This window comes from Phasianus colchicus, chromosome 1 (genome assembly GCF_987193195.1).
Source record: "Phasianus colchicus chromosome 1, bPhaCol1.hap1.1, whole genome shotgun sequence".
NCBI classification, from domain to species: domain Eukaryota; kingdom Metazoa; phylum Chordata; class Aves; order Galliformes; family Phasianidae; genus Phasianus; species Phasianus colchicus.
In genome coordinates, this window is record NC_143436.1 from 115,298,303 (window position 1) to 115,311,009 (window position 12,707).

Below are 12,707 nucleotides of genomic sequence, written 5' to 3' on the forward strand. Positions count from 1 at the left end.
TATATACGTATAGTAATATCTTCTGGTTTAGTAGGTATAGTCTTGCTGAAAGAGCTGAGAAAGTGTTTTCTTACATGCATATCAAAATGTAGGGGGAAAGCAGTTTGTGGCAAGTTAAAGCTACTCTTGTGCTTTTGAGGGAAGAGAGAAGCTGCTTTCTCTGCTTGACACAGTCTTTTTGCAACGTGAGGGGCAGCCTGCCACAATGACTGCAATGAAAAAAAGCGAAAAAATCTAGGAAAGAAATGGACAAAATCCACAGATAAAGTTGCACATGATTGCAATGGAATAAATGTGTATGCAGGGATCTTCACCTTTATGCCTCTCTGTCTATAGGAAAGGGAACATGAAAGTTTCCCTGCAAACATTTTTTGAGAACACAGCAGTCTTTGTTTATCAGAGGAAGCAACAACAGAGAGAGCAATGCTTCTCCCATACATTCTAACTTCTGTAGATTCAGTCACACCCAGGGAACAATACAGATATTCCTCTCTTACCATGTGTACATTGTAGTAGACATGAAAAAATGAACTCTAATATTTAGAACATATAACTTAGTTGTGAGATTTACTCATAACAAGAGCTTTCTCTACAGAAAGACAAAAGCTGAATCTCTAACCTGGAGATGTCAGTTCCATGAAATTTCAAGAATTCTTTAACAGATCGATAATGAAAGACTGTATGATATTAATGTTCTAATTTATGTGATTTATCTATAACTTTATTACTGCAACATACCCTGAGTTTGGTATTCTGACACTTGGAAGACTGGCAAGCCATTGGAATTTTTTTTTTTTATTATGGAATGTCACTTTTATAGAAGGCATACATGTTTTTTTTTGTTTGTTTGTTTGTTTTTCACTTTAAGAAATGTCAATCAAATGAAAAATAGTACAGAATATCTATGGCTTCTACAGCAGTAATATCAGCTCTTTCAAATGTATTTTAATTATGTCCTAAAATTACTTTTGGATTCATTTTTCTTTAATACAGTGTTATGCACCTACATTGCAACCCACCAATGTTCAAAAAACATGATTTAGACTCTAGAAAATAATGGGATTTATTTACATATTATACATATAATCTCTGAATATTAAATGTAGGAAGTTCACTTTATCCTGCTTGTTTTGTTTTGAGCCTTCAGATGTTCTTTCAAAGTTGTATCAGTAAGTAGAAGTCTAAAGGGTTTTGTTTTTGTTTTGCTTTGTTTCATTTTTAAAGCCACACTACAATTTATGTGAACTCTTCTCTTTAGGACAAGGAATGAAAAAATACCTTCTTACAGGAGGACAGACCAGAAATGATACTTTAAGATGAGATTTGACTGTAGCAAGAGGAGTGTAAAATGCAATTTACTGTCACAGGGAGAATAAAACATTACTCTGAAACATTAAATATTGTATCTAAAAGAAAAAAAAAAGCAAATATGTGAAGGGATTTAAATATTTTCAAAATTTCCAAAATACCGTAACAATCTATTCTGTTCTACAGGAAACCGGTTAGCTCCAAAAGAAAAACTGGGCATCCCAGTGTTATTCATGCCAGATACAATGATAATCTATGAGGCTGTGATGGTAATTCATGTAATGAGGGAAAATGGTGAGAACTGGCCTTATGAGGATTCTGCTGAATTAAATAAAGACTTAAAGAGGTAATTTATTCTAATAGGAAGCAAAAAAATAGTTGAAGATACTCAATCCTGTCATCATTTTCTCCTTCAAATATTTGTGTGTAGCTCCCAAAGGGGAGTCAAGTGTCTGATTTTGAGGGCAACAGATATCCCACATGAGCTTTTAATGTATCCTGTAAAGTCTGTACTTTACAAAATGCAAAGTACTAGCTAGCTGTGAGTGTAGTTATGGATATTGAGCAAAGGAAAGCTCTTAGAGGCCTCTAATTTTTCTCTAATAGTTGTTCTCCCGTGGACATGTTTATGTAATGCATAAACTTTGCATCAGCATAGATAATATGGCATAAGAGATCATATACTCAGATACTAACATAATCAAAGACATGTAAGTGTATGTAAGTTATGACTTTTCTGAAATCATTGGATCTTATTCCATATTTTTCTAAGATATGTTTAGCTTATTGTTTACAGCTTACGATAAAAAGGAGTCTCACACATGCAGCATCTCTTAACTCTAGATTGCTTTGGAGAAAAAAATTCTCAATGGTCAATCATGATGATAGTATTATGATGATAGTTTTTCATATTTTCCGTACTGATTCTGTTCACTTATTCTCCAAACAGCGTTACTAGATCAGAGGATGGGGGTATTCAGGGAATACTCTGGACCTATCCAATTCGTGGAATACCTGAAGCGCCACATCAAAAATTAGTGCCAGGTAGGTAATTAATAAAAAGCTTGAACATTAAATGCAAGGAAATTAATTTGTGTTATCACACAAATTTGATCATGAGAATTTGTGGTAGTACTTTACCACATTCTTAAAAAAGATAAGAGCAGATTTGAAAAATGAAATCTCCTTTCCCAGCCTACGAAGTAAAAAAGATTTATTTTGTTTTTATTGTGGCTAAAAGGAGCCAGGAGCAGATGGAATTCTCAAGGCTTCTGCCCTTGGCTATCCCAGTTAGTGCTAAGTTAGAGAACTGTAAATCAAACAAGAGACTGACACAAGGGTAGTTTTCTTCTTATCTGCCCAAGATACCCCTCAAGAGAGATTACAGGTTAAATGTCCACTGTTTTGCATTTTACTCTTTAACCAAAACCAGAATATAGATTAGTGTAAATAGCAGTAGGTTTTCTACTTGCTCCTGAGAATTAAACTTTCAATAAAAGATGACTGATATATTCATAGGACATTTATTGTTATTTACTCTGGGAATAGTAAGTGTTTCTTGATTTGATGCACCAATTTTTTAAATATATTATCCCAGAATTGTGAAATATATAAATTGTGAACCATATAAATTGTGAACAGCCTTTGAAACCAAAAGCTTGCAACTTCATCTCAAGGTGTAGACAAAGGACAGTTTTATACTAATTTAGTGTTTTCTTCTCTTTTATCAACTTTTCTTTAGATGACTGGATAAAATGCCTTTTTGCACTAGACAGGTTAAAATACAGGGATGACTTATGGAAAACACCAGAAATAGATGTTTTATTCTTTAATTTAATTTGCTTAAGGACCTTTTACTTTCAGACAAATACCAGTGATGTCGTATTAATTAGAGCTTTCATCTCCCTAATTTCCACTTTAATATCTTGAGGAATGAAGCAGAATATTATCATGCAACGTGCTACTGTTGCCCAGAATTTTTTTTTTAGCAAGTCTCATTTGCAATAAAGCTACTGATGTGTTTGTTATCATGTTTAAAACAGTTACATAATTCACTGGTAGACATGGTGATAAATCTTTTGATCAGTCTTTTGTATGCATTAGGCGTAATATCCATAAATTAAAACTGTTGGCATTCATGAATTGGTCCAGTGACAACACTGTTACATAAGATCAGAAATTTAAAGAATGTCACATCTTCAATAATTTTAAATTCCTAAATGTAAGTCTAAAGTGTAAATTATTTGTAAATAGTTGTGCAGTTTGTGTTCAGTAAATGTTTGTAATGCATATAGATAATATTGCAGTCGTTTTAAATGTATATTTGTTTTGGCTATCATCATATGTATTGACTTCTTTTTTCTTGAGGAAATACTAGAACGTCAATTGAAAAATCACCTAAAATATCTATTTGTGAGTGAGAAACCTGTTCCATTCCTGTCTTTATTCTGAATTCTTACGATTTCCAGTAATAAATTGACTTCTTAAAAAATCCTGCTGTAATGTTTGTAATTATACAAAAAACCTGCTTTTTTTTTAAGGCAGTGTTTTAATAATGATCATAATTGTGTTGTCATCTCTTTTAATGAATATATTTATTGAAATTGCCTGGAGGCTACAAGCTGTTATGACGGAAAACAAAGCTGTTTTGCTAGAACGTTAAGCAGTACATCTTTTGTGTCATTCTTATTTGCATCTTTATAAACTTAGAGAAGTCACTTGGCTTAGTATCTCATGAGCCCAATTAAAATTATCAGCGGTCACAACCCATGTAGCAAATGTTCAGTAGATCACACTTTGGCTAGTTTAAATAATGGCAATTGCAAATGAAAAAACAACAGCTTTTTTTTTATTTTTCTATTTCTTGCGAAGTCAAAGAAGCATAGAATTATTTAGATTGGGAAGTGCCAGCAAAGATCATCGAATCCAACACTCTGCTCAAAGCAGGTATCATTAGATTGTGTTGCTTAGATACTTGTCAAGCCAGATCCCACAGGGAGCTGATTTTTATCCGTAAATATTAGTTAGTTATGAAAAAGGAAGTGTGTAATCTTCTCTGGTAGAAAGGTGAGCTGTGAGTCTGATGTAGGCACAATGTTTAGAGAGCAATATGAGATATCTGGTAGAGTAATACAGACAGTGTATGCTTAGTCATAAATATAAGTACATCTCAGAATAAAAGGTACATTTTAATCTCTAGCTCTCCGTCATGGAGCCGTTTAGAATTCTACAGATCTCATTTAAACCCCATCAATCAGAAGAAGACCAATAAAAAAGAAAGGTTTTATTTTGTTTTCTAAAGGAAGGAAATTACTTGAATAAAATATGCAGTTATGTATTTTCAAATTAGTGGTAGTGAAACAAACTCCATAACCACAAGTTGAAGCTAAATAAACTGGTGAGGCTGCACCTCGAGTACTGTGTTCAGTTTTGGGCCCCTCACTACAGGAAAGACATTGAGGCCCTGGAGCGTGTCCAGAGAAGGGCAACTAAACTGGTGAGGGGTCTGGAGCACAAATCCTATGAAGAGCAGCTGAGGGAGCTGGGATTGCTTAGTCTGGAGAAGAGGAGGCTCAGGGGAGACCTTATTGCTCTCTACAACTTCCTGAAGGGAGGTTGTGGTGAAGAGGGGTTTGGCCTCTTCTCCCAGGCAACAAACAGGACACGGGGAAATGGCAGCAAGTTGTGCCAGAGGAGGTTTAGGTTAGACATGAGGAAGAACTTTTTCTTTCAGAGATTAGTCAGGCACTGGAATGGCCTCCCAAAGGAGGTGAGGCATCTGGATGAGGAGCTGCGAGATATGGTTTAGTAGCTTGTGGTAGCAGTGGTAGTGTGAAGATGGTTGGACAAGATGATCTTATAGGTTGTTTCGAACCTTGTGATTCTATGATTCTATGATTCTATGAAAGTGTCCTGGAGTAAGAGATTTGTTGCTCTTTTTTAAGCACGGGACATTATAAGTTAACAAGAGTTCATTCTGAGTTATTTATCATAAAATTGTGTTGTAAAGTTCAGAGTTTCTTTTTAAAGAATCACTGGATATAATTATGTTGATTATTTTAGATAAATTACTAATTCTGAACTTCTTCTTTCTCACATAAAGATTAGGGACAATGAGTCATTGTGTACCACCTTGTAGCCAGAAAAAAATCTAGCTTTTTAATGATATAAAAAGAATTGTACTGTTTTCATAGCTGTAATTCTGAAGAAAATAAAATTTAGACCTTGAAACTGAGAAGTTTGTCATTAGCTGTTTTTTTTCTGTTGACCTCTGGAAAATTCTGAAGTTTTTTGGAGGAAAATATTTTTTTTCTTCAGTTCTTGAATCTGATTTTCTCCTCTTTCTGTGCCACTGAGATTTGAAAGAAGCATCAACAATAACTATTAAAATAAGCTTTATCAAATTTAGTATATAAGCTGAAACGCAGCTACTTCTAATAAAAAAAGACATTATAGAATAAACAGATTATAATCATTAACTGGATTGGAAAAAGCTCTATCATGCTTCAAAGAGAAATTCATGCTAAGATTCTGTCATGGTTCTTTAAAAGCTGAATTTTGAACGCTGATGTTCTTAAATTAACAAAAGCAGGAAATAATATTGTTTCATTTAACTTTTAAATTCCTTCCTTATTTTCATTTTAGTCTTCCTTTCTCACTGGTATGTATATCAAAATATATTGCAACTTCTATTTGCAAAGGAACCACAATGAACACATATTTCATGATTGAAAGAAAAAGCAAAATTAGCAAGTGCTGTTCTGAACCAACTCTGAGATGGGAAAAAGCTTTTAGTAGTCTTAGCTTTTACTGAAATTCCGTCATTCTCCAATGACTTCTATGCTCAATTATTTTGTTTAAATCAAGTTGCTGATACTTCACAAAAACAGATTCTTGCTTTTTTGTAGCTGTGGTATGTTGTCAAGCCAGGGAGAGAGTAGAAAAAAAAGTGGAAGTGCTGCTAACTGGTGTCATTCCTGGTGCAACTGCCATATCTACCACAAGAAATTCTGAAAAGGTCAATGGAAATAAACCATCCAACATGCAAGAAGTTGCTCAATTCACTGATGGTAAGAATAAATAGCTTAGATATCATGTTATTTTAATAACACTGCACATATGGTAAATATTTCACTTAATATAGAAATGCTATGACAGTAGTTGTGGATTAATTTTTTTTTTTTCTTTCAGTCCATATTTCTAACATGTTGCAAATACAAGGCATTCATATAACAGTATGTAGATAGAGTTGGAAGCACATTTGAACCTTTCTTTTTTTTGCATCTGTCCTGGATGGGAGTCTTGCACACATACCAGCTCTTCTTAAAAAGCAATAGCCTTCACAATATCTAAAGCCAGCAAAAATACATTGGTGTAAGCATTGCAAGGCACTATTTATCTGCAGGCTGTCCCTATTTGTAAGATGTATTCCCACCAACAGGCCAATATCTGCAGCAAAATGGATTGAAGAAAGAGGCCCTGTTCGAAAGAATCATTAAAGCTTTATAAAAAGATACCTTCTACTTACTGTTAATCAGCTGAGGACACAGTGAAAATTGATTTTTTCAGAGATATGCCAGCTTCTCATATCATACCTCTTTTTGAAAGAGGATGGTATGAAGTGTAAGCGTCCTACAAAGAAAAGAATGCTTGCTACTGCTGCATTCCTGTTATTTCTGTTCATATGTGTGTATTAACTCATTTACAATGACAAGTTATGCATCATAATATGATATTTTCAATAATTATTGCACCTTTTAGTCTTAAACTACATATGTTTTTTGGTTCATAATAATCCTGTTTATTTTATGAAAAATGTTATTTCTGAATTATGGTGTGTGATATGAGACATTCTAAATAGAATTTAACATAGCTGTAAATGAAGGGAAGGGAGTTCACCCCGTTCCATCTTTCTCAAGTGTATAATGCACTGTAAGGTGCATTTCCAAAATAGTGGCCTCTGAATTGGCAAGAATAACATATATTCAAGAAGCTGAGACAACATTTTAAAAGACTTGCAGATTCATGATGTGTAGTGCTTGTTTTATTAATGTGCCCAATATTTCATGTTTATAACATTGGCTTCTGCACATACTGCAAGACATTGATTTGGGACATCACTGCATCTTTTCAAGCAAGTAGTCTGGTAATAAAATGCTTGACAACACAGGCTGTAAGATCATTTATAACTGGTGATTTTCAACGACATTTTAATGTCATTATTACTATATGAATTTAATTCCGATTAGGAGTTGGATTTAAGTAGTTATTTGAGTTTTCTGCAGTCTGCCAGTAGTGAGGTAAGCAAAAGTGTAAACCCCTAAGATAACAGGCAAAATATTTTCTATTACTGCAGTTCTGTATTCAAATTGTCTGGGCGGTTCTTGGGAAGTGAAAAATCTTCAAGAATATACCTTATGTTAAAGGAATTAAATTTCACCCATTCCAGAAGGTATCATTTGAAATAGAAAATAATTTCTTTAGAAAGACAGGACAATCTGAACACTGTGAAGTTAAAATTACTTGATTTGCGGTTTGAAAGTCAGCAGTGTTGCAGAGATCAAGCAATATAAGGTCAATATTTTAAATTTCAATTGTATTAAATACATGTGTTTATATGTATTTTAACTTTTTTTAAAATATAGCTGTAATGTTATTATTTTCAGTAAGCCTTATTTAAGATGTAAGTTCATTCATACAAGTGTAGAAGTTCTTCTTTTTAACTCTAATAAAACTCTTCTTGCCTACTCTAAACATTCAGTGGAAAATACTGTTTCATTTTCCATAGCACTGTAAAAAAAAAAAGCATCAAACATTTACAAGATATCAGTTATAGAAATTTTACTGAAAGTCACACGTTTCTAAGCAACCAAACTTCAATATGTTGAGAGCATATGGAATATACAATAAGAGTATCTTCTGAGGAAATAGACCTACTTAAGTTTATCACATGAGCCAGCCAATCAAAGCTTGAGTGCTTATAATTAACTTCCCTGATGTTTATTAATTCATAGTACTCATAGATTAATGTCTAATCTTTGTTCCTTGTTCCTGCGTTATTTCTGGGAAAGTTTCCTGTGAGTTAGTTTCTGGTGAACAGTGTTGTCCAGGCTCCTGAAGGTAGCGCAGATGTGAGTTTTTTGTGTTATTGCAAGTTTTGCAGCTATACTGACTAGTAAACAAATGACCAGCTTACTTGCACCTAGTGGTCAAATATATTTTATGGAGAGTACTCTTTGTTCCACCATCTGAAAAACAGAAATATATGTATATATGTATTCTCTACAGTTTTATGACAATTATCTAGATGCAAAACCTTCTAAAGTACTGAATCTCATTTAGGATTTACAGAAATCCTTTATTTTCTTCACTTTCACTAAACCAGCTCTTTGAGACAGAGAAAGAACGCCTTCAAGCATATTAAAAAGATTGCATGTTAGCAAGATTGCATGTTAGCTAGTGCTATAGATTCCAGTAAATGCCATTCTGATGTGACAGGTCTGGATCAAGAAGCTCACCTGAAATCATTTCAACCAAATTCGCTATTATCAAATAAATCAATCAGTGTAAGGTAGAAAAATACCAGTATAGGTGGAGAGAAAATACCCTCATAGATCTATCTATCATCTAGACTGTTTTTAGTATAATTGCTGATAACATGTGGGAAATGAATTCGGAAAGCAATTTGAAGAAGATAATAATAGTGAAAATGGTTTTATATATAACTTAAGCCATCTCTCTATCATCAGAATCATTGTGGAATTATTTCTGAAATGGTGTTAGGGGATGAAGGAATTATATAAATGAGTTTTATGAATGAGATTATACACTGATTTCTTTACTCTGTAAGAAGTACAGGAAAGAAAGAGAAAAGGTTTGTTCTGGATTAGTAGATAGGAGAAAGCTGTTAGTAAAAGCAAAATGAAAAGGTTGATGAGGTGGTGAACCACCACGAGACAGGGAGAGCTATGGATTACTTTGTTGCTAAGGATGCCAATTCCCTCTGGAAAACAGGGAACTAATTGAAGTCGAAGAACAGATTAGTGGACTAGAAATGGAAGCACAGTTATTTTATAAACTATGTAATTTTTGTTTATTTACTTATGTGTGGAACAGATGTGATTTGATGCATTTTTTTTCTTTCTGAAATAAAAGTATTGGGTCACTGTATGGGAACTGTTAGGTCACAGTCTGAATGAACCAGTGATTAAGCACCTGGTGAAGGGGCATAGCCAAGCCTGGGAGCACAGGCACATGCAATTCACCTGTGTGACTGAAAGGGGTAGACCTTGCATCTCCTCTGGGAGTTTCTAGTGAATCCTGAACCTTTGGAAGGGGTGAGCTACTTCTTTGTTGCTGGACGGTGGCTAATATCTTTCTTGGGTGATCTGAAGCTGGTTAAGCAGCTATGTCTACTGCCTCCTATCACCATACACCAACTTAAATTTCAAAGGATCAGTGTGAGTTGTTGATATATAGAATATAGTACTATGTGAGATTTCTTGAGTGAAAATGTAATACCTGGAGGAAATAACAACTGTAGTGAGTGCTTGCAGTTTTAATTGATTTGATCTGATCAAGCAATCCCTTCCAAAAAATTATCATTTGATTGTAAAGCAAGAAAAATTAAATACATATTAGTGTTTACAAAAGTTAGATTTTCTAAATGTTTTTGTACATCAGAAGCAATGAAAAATAACTAAAATAATATACAGATATTTAAAAAAAAACAGCCTGTTTTCTCTCACACAAGAAACATACCTTATTGTTTAGTACAGCTAGAAAAATAACAAACAGTGCTACAAAAAAGAACTTGTAAATTATGATCAAGCAAATTCAAACTTTTTTAATGAAATGTTCAAATCTTTGAATTTTAACAATGGGAATAATGCAAATTAAAGTTACTTTCTAACACTAAGGTAAAATCATACTCAGTTAAAATATTCAATGCTTGCAGCAAACCAAACCAATTATAAAATATTCTGAAGATACTCATTCATCCTCACGGAAGTGCAAAAACAGTAATTCTAATATGAAATGAGAAATAATTCAATTCTTTCTGGTGTTACTTTTTTTTTTATATATATATATAACTCATATGTACCTGGGAAAGGGAGAGGGAGGGAAAACAAACAGAAGCTGAGTGGCTAATCTGCCCTAACAAATCTCTGAAGCAAAAATATGAGGGTAATACCTCCTATGTTATTATGTGGGCCCACGATGTCAGAGGCAATCATTTTTTTCAGTCTGAACCTTTCTCCCTCACCCTTTTAATTTCCTTCTGTCTCATGAGGGTTCCTTAGGATGCTCCTCTGCCTTGTAATTTTTTTAACAAGTCTACCACAGTTTAACCATTATTTGCAAAGAGCTCAAGTAGCTGTATCTCTTCAGATATCCACAAAAGACTGTAACCTCATAGCACAATGCCTTTATATAATCAGAAACTGCACTGTAGAATGATCTCCAATGAGGTCAAACAATTGGTCACTTTTTCAGGAATAAGAGGGAGGTATGAAAAGCTTCTCTAATGACATGGTGAAACTCTATTCCAGGTCAGAAATACCCTGTGAGCCTTTCATGAAATCTTTTACAGATATTAGGGACATCAATGCCTTAGTAACTGAAATGTAAGTTCAGTTACTAAGGTTCTTATTAAATAAGCATACTAGGCTTTTTATTTTTAGATATCTGAAATACATCTATTATTTTTACATTGAATCATAATAGTAGTGAGGATTCAGATTTCAGAAGGGATTCAGATTTTTCCAGATTGTATGCTCAGTGTAAAATTCTTGTTTTCCACACTACCATTCTTAAGTGTCAGAAAATAAAAAACAGTCTATTTTATTTCCTCTTCTTAGAGGTTAATTTAAAAAATCCCTGACAAAAAACACTGACTTTTGCATGCCTAGCACTTATAAGTTACAGGCAAATCATGGAAGTATATAGTTCAAAAATCTACTGGTTTTCAAACATATCTACTTCAGTAATTCTAATAGAGCTGCAAATGTTGCCTAATACACACCTTTTGGAAATCTTTATTTATAAAAAGCAAAACAGCTAAAAATTGAGATTAATTGCCTTTCAAAACAAAACATTTATAATACTTTAAGAATTTAATCTTGGAATATTTACTCAAAACCATTTTTTTTTTAAATATTTTTTTATATATTTTTTTTACTGGAATGATATATAATATCTTTTGGGATAGATGAGGAAGTAATTTCCATAACCAGCTTGTGTATAAATAACATGTTACATCTTCCAGGTGTTTGAATTAGCCATGAGCCATGAGTTTTTTTGTTTTTGCTTCTAGTTGCTGCATGTTTGTTTAGGCAGCATTAGTATTACGGATTCTCTAGAATGAAATGTAATTCACTCACAGGGGCTTTTGAGGGTATTATAATAGGTAGCTTTCAGAGTTTGCAGCTGATGAAAATCTAATTACATTTTTCTGTTTTAAACAGCCTAAATCTAAACTAGATCTGTGCTGTTTCACAACTTTAAATATTGAAACCATGAATTCATAATTTTTTCTTAGGTGTTGTAAATATTAAAATACTTTAAATGCTTGATGTGGGCATATAACAGATGAGAAAATAAACTGGAGCAGAAAAAATAGAAATACTTAATTACACATGATTAAAAGATGCTATGCATAAATATCTTTGAATGCTAAAACCATCATACAGTTCACATTTTCTTCCTAGTATTTAAAGTATAAAATATACTTTCTCCCCTGAGCTTTACTGGTGTGATAAGTGCTGAAAGATCCATCTACTCAACAGCTATAATTTTCCAACTGTAGAACACTCCAAATTGTCATCTTTTCTCTCCTGTAAAAATTAATTTTTATGTCTAAATCTTTGTGTTTTGACATTTGTCTAGCATGACTACTATAAGCCTTGGGCTGTGCTGAAATTTGAATGTGTGGTATAAACATATTTTTCAAAAAGATAAACAACAAATGGAACAATATAGGATGATCCCAGGAATGTTATAAACTGTAAGAAAAACATTCATATTTATTTCCATCATAACAAGAACTTTTATTGCTATAAAGTACTCTTGTAACAAATGGATTCATACGGGGGAATCCTGTATATTCAGTACTCAGTATGTATGTACTGTGACTGCTAATCCTTTATGTTGTTAGTAATTTGCTTACATCTGTGAAACTTTTAGATCAGGCAGTAAGTTTTAGAATCATAGAATCGCAGAGTGGTTTGGGTTGCAGGGACCTTGAAGCCCACCAAGCCCCAACAGCTGCCATGGGCAGGGCTGCCCCGCATCAGCTCAGGCTGCCCAGGGCCCCATCCAACCTGGCCTTGAGTGCTTCTAGAGATGGAGCACCACAGCTTCTCTGGACATTTATGCCAGGGCCTCACCACCTACTGAGC

General features: G+C 33.6%; 1 protein-coding gene across 1 annotated transcript in view; it reads left to right on the forward strand.

Annotated features, from left to right (window-relative positions):
- The window catches only part of CFAP47 (cilia and flagella associated protein 47), a 276,161-nt gene that overhangs the window by 239,202 nt on the left and 24,252 nt on the right, over positions 1–12,707 (forward strand). Inside the window, exons 58-60 of the mRNA XM_090123944.1 lie at positions 1,495–1,654; positions 2,258–2,352; positions 6,216–6,377. Of these exons, the coding sequence (XP_089980070.1) occupies positions 1,495–1,654; positions 2,258–2,352; positions 6,216–6,377 (417 nt within the window). The remainder of the gene's footprint in view (positions 1–1,494; positions 1,655–2,257; positions 2,353–6,215; positions 6,378–12,707) is intronic.